Source organism: Pinus tabuliformis, chromosome 4_1, assembly GCF_031772625.1.
Source record: "Pinus tabuliformis cultivar Carrire ecotype Pingquan chromosome 4_1, CPIR1, whole genome shotgun sequence".
Lineage (NCBI taxonomy): Eukaryota > Viridiplantae > Streptophyta > Pinopsida > Pinales > Pinaceae > Pinus > Pinus tabuliformis.
In genome coordinates, this window is record NC_142303.1 from 274653091 (window position 1) to 274669528 (window position 16438).

Below are 16438 nucleotides of genomic sequence, written 5' to 3' on the forward strand. Positions count from 1 at the left end.
ATTCTAGATTCAATTCACATGTAATATTTAAAACAAAAATACATTAAAAATAAAAAATAGTATTTTAATATCTATATTAAATAACATAATTATAATTTTATATCTATTTTATATGGAGAAAAAAATAATTTAAATTAAAAAATTTCTTATATTTTCACTTTCTATATATTTTTAATATAAAATTGAAATATAAAATTTTAAAAATATCAATAATAAAAGAAGTTTAAAGTATGTTATAAATAAAATATAAAAGTATGTTATAAATAAAATATTTTCAATATTCATGTTGAGTAAAAAAAAAAAAATTATTTTATTAATAATTGCCGTATTTAAAAAACAATTTTGAGCAAAAGCGGATGGTTGGCTGCTCATTAACGGTCCATGGAGGCGGTGGTTTTTCAAAGTAATAATTAATAAACACTTCAATATAATATTATATGATTTTTTAATTTTTAAATCATACAAATTGCGCGCACCGACTGTGTACTCCCGAAGTTCCTCCTGTTTATATACAAGTTTTAGCGGAAGCAGAGCGCATGTTTCATTGTGAGTAATCACTATTTTCTTCATCACGCCATTGCTTTATGTTCTGCGGAGGCTGCAACAGTTGTTTTGAAAACAAAAGGATGTGTGGAGGTGCCATAATTGCGGATTTCATTGCCGCGAACCAATCCCGGCGTATTGCTGCCAGGGATTTTTGGCCGGATTTCAATACCTTCTATGACTTGTTCTTCAATGGCGGAGCCGTGTCTGAATCCATCAATAAACCGGGCAGCTTCGACGACGCATACAACCGGAAGAATAAGACGAGCAAGAATATTTTCAACTCCAAGCATGAATTTTCTTCAGGTGAGTGTTCCCAGTATTAACATCGGTCTCTCTGCATTCAAGAAATTGCTATTGCTTCGCAGGGTTTTCTTTTTTATGTTATTTTGACTCTGGTTGGGTTTTGAAGGTGCTGAAAATGAGGCGATTCCTCCTCTGAAGGATTTCGAAAAGTCCTCGGCCAAAAGCACCGGGAGGAAGAGGACAACTTTGTACAGAGGTATCAGGCAGCGTCCATGGGGAAAATGGGCTGCGGAGATTCGAGATCCAAGAAAGGGCATTATGGTTTGGCTTGGAACGTTTAATACGGCAGAGGAGGCCGCCAAGGCCTATGATGCAGAGGCTAAAAAGATCAGAGGTAAGAAAGCCAAACTTAACTTTGCTGATGGCTCCTGTTTTGTAAAAATGGACAGTAGCAAGAAAATGTCAGGGAAGAAAGTAAAGTCATGTACAAAAACCCCTAATTTATTATTGGGGTTGAATATGAACAGTGAGGTAAAACCTGACTTATTAGAGGATTACTTTGCAAACAGTCAAATGGAACCCTCTTTGAAGCATGTCTGCAGATCGGATCTTCCAGTCCATGGCTCCGATGATATGGAGTATCGGTACTCTGAGTACCTAAATCCCAATGCTCCATTTCGAAGCAATTCAAATGAATCCACGGTCCAATCTTCTGAGCATAGCAATCTGGGGCAAACTTTGCGGCAATCGTGTTGTTGTGAGAACTGTAGCCACAACTATTCAGAGGTGAGCATGCCATATCTGGGTCCTCTATAAGCTTACCATATCCCTCTGATGATGTATTATTATCTCTGACTTTAATGAATATAATATAGCTTTTTTCGTACTGCAAAAAAATATGTACCTGTGTGGGTACGGTAAGAAAAAATATGTGTGGAGGTTTGTCGTTACACTAAAAATTGCAGGTTTATAAATCAGTGATTATGATCTCCAGGATGGAAATTATGGATTGCACGGAGGTGTGGTGATTCTTCCAGCATCCCCCTCAAACTCAGCTCGGGGGAATCAAACCTGGGTCCAAGCTTTGATACCATGTGGAGGTTTGCCTTTACACCAAAACCTCTATAAACCAGTAACTAGGATCCCCAGAATAGAAATTGCGGATTCCATAGAGGTGTGATGATCCTTCCGACAATAAGATGATAGAGATGAGTCCGTATTTGTGAACATAAAACTCCCGCTCCATGGTGTTGTTAAAGACAGACCTGTGGATACCTCCGTCGAGGTCGACAGTTTTGCTTTGGAGACATTAATGGAGGTCAACGATGGGACAGAATGCTTTGCTGTGGATATCCCTGTCGAGGTCAACGGTGGCACAGAATGCTGCAAAACAGAGGATAGCATCGTGCAGCTTGAATTTTGCAAAGAATTATCTGCCTTGGAATCCTATCTTGGATTGTCAGAGAGTCCTAATCTACAAGCAGCCATGGATGAATCAATAGAGGTTGCGGATCCGCTGCAGCCTCTTTCCCTTAAGATGAGTGTTTCCCGAAACCAATGATCTATGACGATCTGCCAATTTCGGGTTCCTGATTCTTGCTTTTAAGGCTTATTATAAATACATAACAAGCAGACAGACTAATGGTTTGTGTTGCAAGGCTATGTATAGCATGTACACTCTTTTAAACTGTATTTTGGATTTTATGTTGTTCCTGATTCTTGCTTTTAAGGCTTATTATAAATACATAACAAGCAGACAGACTAATGGTTTGTGTTGCAAGGCTATGTATAGCATGTACACTCTTTTAAACTGTATTTTGGATTTTATGTTTTATTATTTGTTTTCAGTATTTACCGAGTCTGAAGACAGATATTAGAATTGAATACATTTTTATAGTAGATTGGTTCACATTTGGTTATTGGGATGCTTTATATTATTTTTAATGATTTGAGTAATGGGTACTACTCATATACCAAAATATTGAAGAATCGAAATTTATATAACACAAACCACAGATAATTAAAAATGAGTAAAGGATAATTAATATATTGAAATTTTGTTTTTTAAAATTGTTATTTTTATTGTTTTTTTTGACATAAAAAAACATTTTAACCGCTTAATATTTAGAGGTATTTAATGATTTGAGTAATGGGTACTAATATACCAAAATATTGAAGAATCGAAATTTATATAACACAAACCAAAGATAATTAGAGTAAAGGATAATTAATATATTGAAATTTTGTTTTTTAAAATTGTTATTTTTATTGTTTTTTGAAATAGAAAAACATTTTAACCGCTTAATATTTAGAGGTATTTAGCATTTTCTTATGAAAGAGAAGTGGATTATTTCATGTATTCTGATTTTTCTTGAATAATAGTGATAACTTAGGTTACATTTAGAGAGCAAGGAGTGATAACTACAAGTTAAGATGGATCTAGACTAATTTGTATTAAACTAAGTTAATACAATATTCTTTTAATATTGAATAACTAATATTCGTTTTTTATTTTTAGTTTTTGAAATTAAGACTATGGAATAAATAAATTATAATATTAAAATATTTTATTCTTAAAATATTTTAATTGTAATAAATAAAATGTCTATAAGAGAAAAAAATGTTTGAATTTCTTATTTTTTTTATTGAAGTAGTCTAGCTATTCTATGTTTCTCCATTCCCGTTGGAATCTGATGATTCAATTTTGACTAAGTTGTAACTTTTTGTTTTTAAATTGCATTTTTCATGAGTAAATAGATTAAGTCCCGTTAAATTTCCTTGAGGTGTTTGGATTGTGCAAACTTTTAATTCCAATAGCTCTCTGCTAGATTTCAAGACTAGAAACTAGTCAAATATATATTAAAAATGGAAAAAATGTTGATGACATATTTTCTTAGTAATAGTAAAACTTCAATCTTTTCATTGTTATTCTTATTGTGACTAGTTGCTCATTGTAAAAAGACTACACTAAGAATGGCATCTATCACTATTCTAACCTCATTAATTTCTCAACCTTTAAATAATATATAAAATAAGTATTCAAAAAAATAGGGTTATTCAACTTAAATGTGTTATATAGATGTAAGATACACACTTTAAGTGGAGTTTTTAGAAACTAGTTTAGTTTATATTTATAGAGCCATTTCATTCCGTACACACTCAACATGTGTTCACTTCATGGGATTTCAATGATCCTCGTGCTCTATCCAAATGCCTTCTCCATTTCTAAATATGGAGAAGTATTCCCCATGGGATCATGCTCTACCATAGGAATTTGAGTTAACATATGTGCACATGAGTTTACTTGTTTTTTATTATTATTTTTTTAGTTGGCTCAACTTAAATTTATTAATTTATTTATAAACTAACAATGTTAATATGACAATATTTCTCTTATACTATGTTGTATTTCCATTATATTATGGTGTAAAGTTTCTTTAGACACAATAAGTATTAATAATGAATATGAAGAGTTTTTTTAGTTAGTTGTTGTTTTAATATCTTTATTCTTATTACTAATAATTTTTCCCAAGAAAAAATCATACTTTTCATCATAAAAAATAGTGAAAATTACATGTAGTAGATGCTATGAAGCATATCAAAATCTAAGTGTTGTATACCAACAATCATCGTATACTATACTTTCCAAAATGATATTGTTTAAAATCTATCAGATCCTCTATAGTAAAGTGAATACATGATCATCTGTATAGTTGTCCCGTTCAAAAAACATATATCAATAATAACAATGACCATCAAATAAAGAAAAAGTATCTCATCAAAATTAATCCTCCAGCTACTCTCTATCCATCAATCCTAAATTGTGTTCATGAAATGGGCGAGCGATGATAATATGGGTAGTGATCCGGTCCGTTATGTTCAAATATTATCAAAGTACCATGATCCTGCTACGACCTTCTTTGGATCACTAATCGAAAATTGTATTCCTTTTCCTATATATGTGCACATAAGAAATGTTGCCAAATTGAGATTTTATAAATAAAGTTTCATCCAATATATTTCTCAGTGTGTGTGAGTGACAAGTGGATGTCTGATTGAACCATTCGATGATTACTTTGGAATCACCAAAAACATGTAGCTGTCGGCACCCTTTTTCTAAAGCGAAAAAGAATAATTTTAAACTGTAAAGTTTGTTTTTACTGTGGCTTAATACAGTGTTCATCTTGTAGAAATGTGTATTATTTAGGTAGAAAACAACTCTCCCACCACATTTTCCATTTTGAGTTGAGCCAAGACAGGTCCACGACATGGACCGATCAATAATTTCAGAGGTTATAGTACAAGGCCTAAATTTTTGTTCATATTATGGGAGAAGGTCATATATGGCCAAGATCTGTGCTGCAATACTATCAGGAATGAAAGGTATTTCAAAAAAAATATTCTTATTCCTACTGATCGAAATACACTAACTAATAAGTATTGGAATATTCCACAATTTCTTTGGATTTACTTCATGCCACCAACTCCACCATGCTTTAGGTAGAGAAATACACTGCCATCTGTAAAGTATGTTGAGGGATTGATATATCATATTCCAAATTAGTGCAATAATAGGACAATGTATAAATAAATGTTCAACCGATTCCTCTTTGCTTTTGCACAATACGAACCATGAAGGGCTCTAAAAAGATATTTTTTTAACATTTTCACCAATCATAATTTTATTTGTAAGTAGGCACCAAAATAATAACTTGGTTAGGTGGAATTTTCAACTTCTAGATGGTCTTCGTCCACCATATCTATTCTTCTAGTTCTCTCTGAGCATATAAATAACCTTCTTTTGGATTATATATCCCCTTCTTCAAGAATATCCAAACATATTCATCTTCTTGATCCAAAATAGTAACATGTGATTTTGTTAATGCACTTACGTAATCAATCCAAGATTGATGTCAGTGTGCGGGTAAGTTTAATACTTGAGCCGATAACCACTTCTACCCCAGAAAGAAGTATTTTCTGGGCTTGCTATTTGATTTAGAGTTTTCTTACCATGTTTGGTTAGAAATGCCACCGACTCCTAGGGAAAGATATGCATATCTCCACATCCCAGACCACAAGTCAATTCCTATCCGAACCCTCGTACCAAAACCGATTCTCCATGTAATTCCAAATTCAATGATGTTAAAGGAGGCCACCACTACTTTCCAAATCGAGGATATATTTATTTTTCCCTTATTTTGCAGCTGAATCCACTCTTCCGCTGAAAGAGGGAAAATATATTCCCTAATAACCACCTCTGTCCATAGACTCTCTATTGTAATAAGTCATCATCCAACTCTTGCTACAAGGATTTGAGAGAAACAAAATAAATTCTTTAGTCCCCACCTGAGAAACAAAATAAATTCTTTAGTCCCCACCTGCCCCATCTCTTGGGCAGAGCAATCCGATCCCATAGGTGGAGGGTGAATATTTTACCTTCTTTCGAGCCTCTCCATAAATAAACACAACACCTTTTCTATATGAGGTTTAGAATACCTTTGGGAATCCATGAGAGAGCCATCCAAAATATTTTTTTGGCCTCAAGGACCAATTTCATGAGGACAAGCCTACCTACAAGAGATAACCATACGTTGCTCTAGGATTTTAGTCTTTTTTCTATTTTTGAAATCAACCACATCTAGTTAGTTTTCCTATAATCATTTGGTTTCAAGTGGAAACCCAGATATTTGATCCTGTCATCAAAATCAATTGATTGAAAGGGGAACAGGATAAGAACGTAATCCATCTTGATCCTAATGAAATTTATGGCAGATAATGTAGATTTCTAATGATTAATTGAGGGAAAATTTAAAGGATGGAAAATTATCGTGAAGTTTAAAAAAATTGGCGAGTCCTACTAGTCCCTAATATGCAAACTATAAAATATTTATTGATGTATTTATAAAATTATTCAAATTTATAATGTTTTTATAATACTCTCTATATAATGTTGGCGATTTTTAAGGTAAAATGATTTTATAATGTAAAATTTGGGTAAATCATTTTTATATAAAATGGAAATTGGAAAATATATATTTTTAGAAAACTCATGGAAAATTAACCAAATTGTGCATATTAGCCCCTAAAATTTTCCATAGATTAATTTCCATGCCATCAACTTTCCCAAATAGACTGAAAATTTGTTTGAGGGTAGTAGAATCATGTCAAGAACCATCAAAAAATATAAGCACATCATATTCAAACAAGATATGAGTCAGAGATGTACTTCCTGTCATCGGGGCACATTTAAGGTTACCATTGTTATTTTCCTCAACAATCAACCTGCTAAGGCCTTCCATGACTAATAGTAAGAGTAATAGGTATATGGGGCATCCCTTTTAGAGCCCCCTCTTTGCATGAAAGAATTCTGAAGCTAAATTGTTTTTTAGAAGAGAAAAAGATGTAGGGGATATGAAACACATTATCAAATTAACGAAGCTAATATGAAATTCCAGATGTGTAGGAAACATTCTAATGTAAAGCCAATTGACTCTGTAGTATGCTTTTGATAAATCAATTTTGAGGATCATACATTTTAACTTACTAGTTTTTATGCTATGCAACCCTTCTTGTGCAAAACTGATGGCTTCATGAATATGACGATTTTATAAGAAAGTGAATTGTTTCTTAGAGATATGCTGAGATCATATCGGTTTTATCCTATTTGCAGTGATCTTAGCTATGATCTTATGGGTGCATTTATAGAGATGAAATAGGTCGATAATCATTAAAAGTATTTGGATTATCATATTTAGGGATGAGGGCTATACATGTGGAATTAAAGGCCTCCTACATCATACTTGATGTTCTGCATTATTCAACTTCCTTTAACAAATAATTTCTGAGAAGGTCATAAAACTCAATGAAAAACTCAATCGACTATCCATCAGGACTTGGGTTCTTGTCCTTCTTGAATCAATATAGGACAAATTCTAGCTCGCCTATAGATATCAAGGATATAAATTACATGTTTGTTTCATATTAGAGAATCTAGGGATTAATCAAGATATTTGAATAATTTCAGGGAGTGAGACATCCCTGGGAGACTCAAAGAGTGATCGGAAGTGCTGAACACCCATCCTAGCAAGATCATTGAAATTAGTTGTCCTGTCTCCATGTTCATTTCCAAGGACCATGTGATAATGGCTCTTCTCCCCTTTGCAAAAATTTGAAAAGAGTGGTGTTGTTGTCCTCTACTTGCAACCATAAAGCCCTTCTTTTAAGTCTCCAAGCTTCTTCTCTTTCCTTAAGTATATTCCTTTTTTAGATTCCATTCTTATAATGTTCATTTTTGAATCATTTGTATCATAACCCCCCCCCCCCCCCCCCCCCCCCCCCACCCCCCCCCCACCCCCCCTCCCCTACCGGCCCCCCCCCCTCCCCCTCCAGGATTCTTCAACTTCTCCAATTAATCCTCAATGAGTTTCAAGGTCTCCTCATCTCTTTTTTGCTTGAATTTTGTCCATTCAATAATATTTTGTTTTATATTTTTCAGATTCTCTACAAATTGTCTAGCGAATGATATACCTTCCTTCGCTGAACAAGTTCTCCAAGACTCTTGTACAATACTTCTAAATGCTTCATCCTTCAACCATGAGGAGTTAAATTTGGAAGGTGCCTTTGGCTTTCTAGAAAGTCCATCTAGTTCCAAAAAAATGGTAAAGTGGTATGATATCCCCCCAGATCCTACCTGTTGTTTACATAGCGGAATTCTTTCCAGTAGAGCATTATGAATCACAAATATATCTAGTCTCCTAGAGATCATATGTTCTCCTACCCATCTGTTTCTCCTTCTAGGTTTAATTCTTGACATGTCAGTGTTAACCAATTTTTTTTGTGTCTATCATATGTGTGAAGAAACATGAGAGAATATTTTTGAGCATGAGTCCCCCAGATTTTTGACATACCTAAGGAAACATTTAAGCCATCACCATGAATCAAGTAATTTTCCTTCATAAATTTCTTGGTCATCAGTCAATTCCAAAACTCCGCCCTACCCTGACATGGCCCATAAACATTAACCACTCTGATTTTGATACCGATTTCCTCCAAGAAAATATCAACCACAATCACTCCTTCACACCCCCAAACATTAAGGACCCTCATAGATCTACAATTTACTCCCATGGCTAAACCCCTAGATCTTCCACTGGTGTTAATATCTATGAATGAAAAACCATTAAGAATAGATTCAAATGAATTAACAATATCTTCACTGGGAGCTAACGTATTTTGTAGGAGAATAATGTCGATTTTCTCTACTACAATCAGATGCATAAAAGCTAGTTTCTTGGAGGGAGTAGCTAGCCCTCTACAATTGAATGATAACCATTTCATTTTGGAGATGAATTCAGTGTTTTCCTTTCTCAAAGGACCCCATCCAAGGATAAATGATGAATTGCCACTATATCATGACTAGACTGGATGATAGATTTGGATATATGGGATTGACATCCATGGGAAATTCTAGGAATTTTAAAAGGGGATAATGGACCCAAAACACTCCTAGTATAATTCATAGAGGATTCCATATTAGATGGCGTTAATCAGGATCAAATATTATATTTTGATTTCCCAAAAATTTTAAATAATTCTTCATCCGAGGTCGGGAAAGATGGATAATGGGTCATGCAACATACATGCACTGGATCAATCAGACAATTTACCATCCCTATAGATAGGACAACATCCCTACCCCTTAAATAAAATGTATGAGTAGATAAAAACATAGGCATATCCAAATATTGTGTATAAATATCGTGACAAGGAGAGGCAAGAGAGGCAGAAACAATACCTCTAGCAGAGGTGGCCGATACACGTCCTAAACTCCTAGTTGTGGAGCCCAATCTTGCCATCTAAGAAGAGCACATATCTGAATCTCTACTAGCAGATCTAGGTTGAATCCGAGGAGTCCCATACTATAAATGTGGTTGGAACTCATGATTTTGACCTTGTCTTCCACTATCCTATCCCCAACTGGTCCCGTGATTCAATGGGCACTCTCTGTAAATATGACCAACTTTATTACACTCTCAGCGGCAGAAGGGTACACCTTCACAATCCAATATTTTCTTGTGAATATACCCCTTATAATGAAGAACCAAATTTTCCACTAGACTTTCCATGGTATCAAAATGGGTCAAAGTAATCACATAAGACATTTTTCTAGTTTCTAGGAATGACCTGTGATAATGCAAATACCTCCTAATTCATCCCTTGTATGCTTGAATATATCTTTGGTCCATAGGCACAACTAAAACCCAAGAAGCCTAATCTAAATAAGGCCTACACCCAATTTTTCTCTTTCTAGATCGAATAGGGGACTCCATCTCTTGAAGAGAATCAATGCTTGTTTAATGATGTAATGGCTGGAGCCTGGAAAGAACCGAACATGTATGTTCCGCCTTTTCAAACTTGAGAGAAATCCATCCTCTAGAGAGAGTGCAGATATCTTGCATGGAGTCCAAAACATGTCCCCAAACTTATTGAGCCCGCATTTTAATTCTTGTTGCATAATCATTTCTACCCTGAATTCTCCCACCAAAACCCTCTGAACCATATACATTATATCGTCGAATTTTGGCCCATCCCCAAGAATCAATGCTTTGTCCCTTTCTTTCACCTTAGTGCATCTAGTTTTCTTACTTTTTCTCTTCAAACCCTATTTGTCCCTTTCTTTCACCTTAGTGCATCTATTTTTCTTGCTTTTTCTCTTCAAACCCTCACTCGGATGGATATCCATAGAAGATATTAGGCCTCCCAATGAAATTATTATTTCCTATGCTCCACGACAATGAGAAACTTGAAACGACATAGATACACCACCAATCTCTACCCTGAATTCTCCCCACCAAAACACTATCCACTATATACATTATATCATCGAATTTTAGCCCATCCCCAGGAATCAATGCTTTGTCCCTTTCTTTCACCTTAGCACATCTAGTTCTCTTACTTTTTCTCTTCAAACCCTCACTCGGATGGATATCCACAGAAGATATCATGACTCCCAATGAAACCCTTATTTCCTATGCTCCATGACATCAAGAAACTTGAAACGACATAGATACACCACCGAAAACATGCGTAGTACCCACCTTTTGAAGAGAAAAAGGAGTTACAGGATCATATCTTACCTCTGATTGACCACCCTCCTCGACCGAGGAGGATCTTCCCAAACCATGTGAGTTAGATTCCATATGAATATTGAAAGGAATGGTTTCACAACCCCCACCAAACCCTTTTGACGAGACCACCCAATTTTGATTTTGAAACAGAGGGTTTAGACAACTATCTGCAAACGAAGCTCCTCCAAGGACATTCCTGTCACACTGACATTTACATCATGTGGCTCCAACCATTCTAGCCTAACAACCTCCATACTCTCCATCAACCTTAGGAAATTATGCCCTAGAACCATCGCCTCAAAACCCCGATTAGGGCATAAAAAAGGGACCTCAGATAAATTAGGGAGAGGTGTACAATACCTTGAATCTGGGAAGCCATATGTCAAGCCCATGTTAACTTCACATTGTTGCTATGGAGATTCCTTCAAGATGAAAATATTCTCATAAGGGTCTACCAAGTATTCAACAACCTCCTCCTCCATATCGGAAAATATCCCGACATTCAATGTAAAAAGCATACAAAAACCACGAGTAAAAGGCAGATGCTACCCATCAAAGATACCCCTCCATCCAAACTCCACCGATAGTTACTGTGTGAATATGACTATAGTATCCCCAGCTAAAACAATAAATACTTTTATCATGGCACATATATCCTCCATATATGAACTATACCCTACCAAGGACAAAAACAGAAACCAACCCTCCTTATGCAAAAAGAAAGTATCCAAAATCCTATTGTAACCTTAGAAGAAATTTGCACCGTAGAGCCATTTCTCCTCCTAATGAACAAGTTCCCCCCAATTTAGTATTTTATATTCTTATTACTAATTATTATGTATATTTTATAACATTTTTTCTTTCTTCAAGATTTGGTTGTAGATATTCTTTGAAGTATTAATTAATTTTTCTTTAGTATGGGCATGATTGTTAACATTGAAAAAATAAAGGTTATGAAGACTCAATCCAAAAATGTGTTTGATGCTGATTTTGTGCATGACAACAAAAATTAGGAGGAAGTGACTTCATAGTAATATCTCAAAATCAATCTTCATCACAAGTTTAGTTGGAACTATAGCATTGGGAAAGGATAAATGGAGGGTGGAAAGAAGAAGAACTTTTTTTTTGAGACTCTATTCACTCTTGTTATCTTATGTGATTGTGAAGTGTGGGTTTAAAAAAATCTCTAAATAATTGTGGAAAAGTTGAGAGAAAATCCAAACAAATTTATAACTTAGAATCTCAAAATTAAAGGCAATACAACATATTCTCTCTTACTCATAGAATTGACTCTTTCCCTCATTCATAACATAACTATCACTAGGTATTTAATGTGTAAGAACAAGATAAACAACATACAAGAAAAGACAATTCCTAAAATTGGTTCTAACTTACGTCAAAACTTCTTGTTACTTAAGTGGAGTTGGCCTTGACTTGATTAGATAATTCGGGAATAAAGGAAGAGGTCATTCACTCTATATATATATCTATATACTCTATACGAATAGGAAACTAGGTTGGGCTTGTATTCACATGTTGTGGGACATCCCCTAGGTGATACATGGCCACATGTTTCAACAACCCCTCGAGCATAAAGCACACTATTTTCATGCAAACTAACAATAATATTAAAAATATTGTTACAATTAAATTCAAGGAGAAATTGTGATGTGGTAAAGAATTAGAAGATAAAAAATATTTAAGATATAATAAGGGGTGTTCAAACCTAATCTAAAATATCAAAATTATCTCTTTGTTTTGATTAGTGTAAAGAAGAAAATTGACATTGCTAAAACTAGAACGAATTGCCATGGGATCTATAGTGAAGTGGGGAGTTTGGAAATTCCTAAACATAAAGGGTCAAAATAATTTGTCATCTTTTAAATGCTAAGAGGGTTGAATATGAAAAGATTTTTCTTGTAAAATTTAATTTACACCCATATTAAATGAAAATTTCAAAATATTTGTAGTAGAACTAGACTTCCTGACATTCTTTTTTTTTAACAGAAATGGTTGAGTTTTATTTATAAGAAGAGGTTGGGCATGGCCAAACAACCTCGATTATAGTCAATTGAGAGATTTCTAGAATCCTCATATTCTGGCTTTTGTATCAGTGATTAGCTGTTGCTTTTGAAACTTTTGGAATGGCTGAGTGTTCCTTGCTTTGCTCTTGGCTTCTGAGTATCTTGTCTTACATTTCCACTTTTCTTTGTTTCTTTGAAACTTACCTGACTTTAAATAATTCCTGCATATATTTTAATCCCTGATCCAAATAATACAAACCTGCATATATTAAACTGTATTAATATATAACATGTCCCCACCTCCATTAAATCAAGCTACTCTTCCGTACCCGACCCCACGTCAAGGTTAAGACCCCTCCATATTCAACGTGCGATAACCGTTAGATCTTCCCTTGTCCAGATCCAACACTTTTCGTGTCCCTCATTGTCTGACCCTTAACACCTCAGAAGCACGCAATATGGGTGGCTTTGACTTGCCACATATCAGCCCCTAAGGTACATTACATCCGTTCCATGAAATACTACCCAGCAGCCAGAAGTAGTGCAATGTAAACCGCTTACCACTCCCCGTGTCATTAACACCCCTCCTTTTTCAAAACACGATAACCATCAGATCTTCCCTTGCCCAGATCCGACGCTTTTCACGTCCCTCACTGTCCTACCCTTAACACCTCAAAAGCGCGCGATATGGGCGGTTTTGACCTACCACACGTCAGACCCTAAGGTACATTGTGTTCGTTTCATGAAATACTGCCTAGCATTCAGAAGCAGTGCGATGTAAACCGCTTACCACTCCCTGCGTCATTAACACCCCACCTTTTCCAATGCGTGATAACCGTCAGATCATCCCCCGCCCAGATCTGACACATTTCGCATCCCTCGCTGTCCGACCTTTAGCACCTCAGAGGCGTGCGATATGGGCGGTTTTGACCAGCCATGCATCAGTCCCTCAGGTGCATCGCGTCCGTTTGAGAAATAATGTCTGGTAGCCAAAAAGCAGTGTGATAAAAACCGCTTACCTCTCCCTGCATCCTTCAAAACTGTCCTCTGTTTGAATTCAATTTTGCGCCCTGTTAAAACACCCAACACTGATGGCCCATGCGATAAACTGATTACCTGTCGACTCCGCGTGATGTTAACCATCAAGCAGTTTCCCACTCTTTCTCTTCAGTGAAAGTCAGCCTGTGCCAGAGCCTTGGTTCTACGTATTTCTGTCCTTGTTCAACTCTCCTTTTCTGTTAAGGAATTGGGTGCCTTTCAGCTTCTTCATCATTCTTTGCCAGCATACCTTGAGCTAGAAGACATCCTTTGTTAGCCATTATATTAGCTTCCTTGTTCAGAGTTCGTAGGACATGGTAGAATGAGCAAGAAGTGAAATTTTGAGTCATTTTTCTTATTCTTTCAAGAGTCTTGTTTAGAGCAGAGCTATTGAGATGGTCGCCCGTGTTAAGGGTTTTAATCAGGATTTCGGAGTCCCCGAAGATTTGAAGGTTTTCCCCTCTATTCCTCTGGGCCAGCTGACACACTTTGAGCAGTCTGAGAATCTCGGCCTGGTTGTTGGTGCTCTGTCCTAGGCCCCAACTGAAGCTGTCCTTTTTGTGCCCATCTGTGGAGTAAATTGTTCCTCCTGCCCCTGATATCCTCGGGTTTCCTTTGGAGGCTCTGTCGAAGAATATCGTGACTTTGCCCTGATTTTTCCACCACTTTTTAAATTCTGCCTCAAAGATCTGAAGTTGCCACTCTGGATTGTGGCTAGGCAAGGAGATATTCTTTTTGATGCTGGCTCGTCTCAGGGATTCACCTAGCCAGCTAAGCTCTTCAGGGAGTAGGGAGTTGTCAGACTTATGAGGTCTATTTTCAAAAGTTTCCAGCAGCAGAGCTTTGGCCTTGGCTGTCACTGAGTTGGTGGATTGAAGTTTGTTGTTGAAGATGGCTTCATTCCTTGCCAACCAGATTCCCCAATAGATATATTTTGGGATTGCATTCCAGATTTTGGTCCATGTTGATTTTCTATTCAGAGTGTGAGGATAACGTTCTTTCCAAGTTGCGAAGAGACTAACAACTGAAGACTACTCAGGGATTTGGGCGTTGAGCCCCATCATTGCTTACAACCAGACCTCTTGAGAAAAGGGGCAGTCTATGAACAGGTGATCGATCGTTTCCTGAGCCTTGCAGTAGAGAGGGCATCTGTGGGGACCATTGATTCCTCTTTTCTCTAAGTTGTCTCCAGTGAGGGTCCTTTTGTGCATGAGAATCCAACATAAGAAGTTGATTTTTGGGAGTCCAAATGGGTCCCAAACATGCTGCCAGAGCTTTGTAGTATGGATCTGATGTTGTTGTTCTTGTAGAGCTGCAAAGCCCAGTCGTGTTGAGTAAGCTTCGGTCTTCCCCCAACCCCACTTGTCCCTCGAATGGAGATGCACAGGAGCTACACCAGTGAGTTTAGCTAGTAATTGATGGAGTTGAGGGAGCATCTGGTTAGGGGGGCGATGGAGGGCCCAATTACTCCAGTTCCCTGATGAATCCCAAGTGCATATGTGAGCAAGTTTGTGGATACCTTTTTGGATGAACCATTTATGCAAGTCTACTATTTTCGGTGCAAGATTTAGGGGTTGGAGGCCCATGATCTTGTCTTCCCACAGTCTAATTCTTTTCTTGTTTCCTGTTATTTTCTAGAGCTGGTCTTTAAAGAACTTCCAACCTTGGTTGCACAACTTCCACAGTGTGGTTCCTTTGTGGGAAGCTCCTTCTTCCATATTCTTTATTAAGAGTCTGTGTAGATATTTTTTTAATAGAACTTGACTTACAGGGTGTCTTTGATTTGAGAATATTTTCCAGAGGATCTTACCTTCCATTGCCAAATTGGCTAACCCAAGATCTCTTACTTGGAGTCCACCTTTAGATATTGGCCTTTTTACTATGTCCCAGCTTACTATTTAAATTTTTTTTGGTTCCCCTTTCCTCCTTGCCATAGAAAATTTTGGATCAGTTTTGCTAGCTGTTCGGTGATCATTTTTGGAGCTAAAAGGAATGAAGCCTGGTAGGTAGGAAGGGATGAGAGAACTAACTTGATCAGAGTGAGCTTTCCGATTGTGGTAAGCCATTGTCTACCCCAAGCATTCAATTTTGCCATGATTTTGTTGATGATTTCCATCCAATGAGGGGCCTTACTGATACCCAAGGTTAAAGGCATGCCAAGATACTTGAATTTTTCCCAAGAGACATAGATGGTGAAGCCTAGGGCTTGGGCAATCTTGAGTATAGTTTGCTGGTCTGTCGCCTAGCCGTACACTGCACTTTTCCTCTTGTTGACCATAGCTCCAGAGACTCTGCAGAAGCTTTGGACTACTCCATTGAAGGCTCTTGTTTTTTTAATGGAGGCTCCTCCCATAAGGATAGAGTTATCGACGAACAAGGCATGATTGATAGGGGTTGTTTCAGATATCGCCCTGATACCAAGAAGTGACCCATTGAGCTTCTTAGCTGTGAGCTTTTGGC

The 16438-nt window shown here is 36.5% G+C and overlaps 1 protein-coding gene across 1 annotated transcript; it reads left to right on the plus strand.

The window, feature by feature from the left end:
• The first annotated feature begins 509 nt into the window (after positions 1-509).
• LOC149175323 (uncharacterized) lies at positions 510-2639 on the plus strand. Its single transcript, XM_089421113.1, has 3 exons — positions 510-867; positions 956-1575; positions 1784-2639. The coding sequence occupies exons 1-3, from the start codon at positions 585-587 to the stop codon at positions 1967-1969; spliced, it is 1089 nt and encodes a 362-aa protein (XP_089277239.1). The 5' UTR covers positions 510-584; the 3' UTR covers positions 1970-2639.
• The last annotated feature ends 13799 nt before the right edge of the window (positions 2640-16438 follow it).

Excerpts from the sequence above, each read along its gene's own strand:
- LOC149175323 (XM_089421113.1), top strand. The coding sequence starts at position 585 with ATGTTCTGCGGAGGCTGCAACAGTTGTTTTGAAAACAAAAGGATGTGT. Across the intron at positions 868-955 it reads AGGTGAGTGTTCCCAGTATT|GTGCTGAAAATGAGGCGATT; the intron begins AACATCGGTCTC and ends TGGGTTTTGAAG. Across the intron at positions 1,576-1,783 it reads GTAGCCACAACTATTCAGAG|GATGGAAATTATGGATTGCA; the intron begins GTGAGCATGCCA and ends TATGATCTCCAG.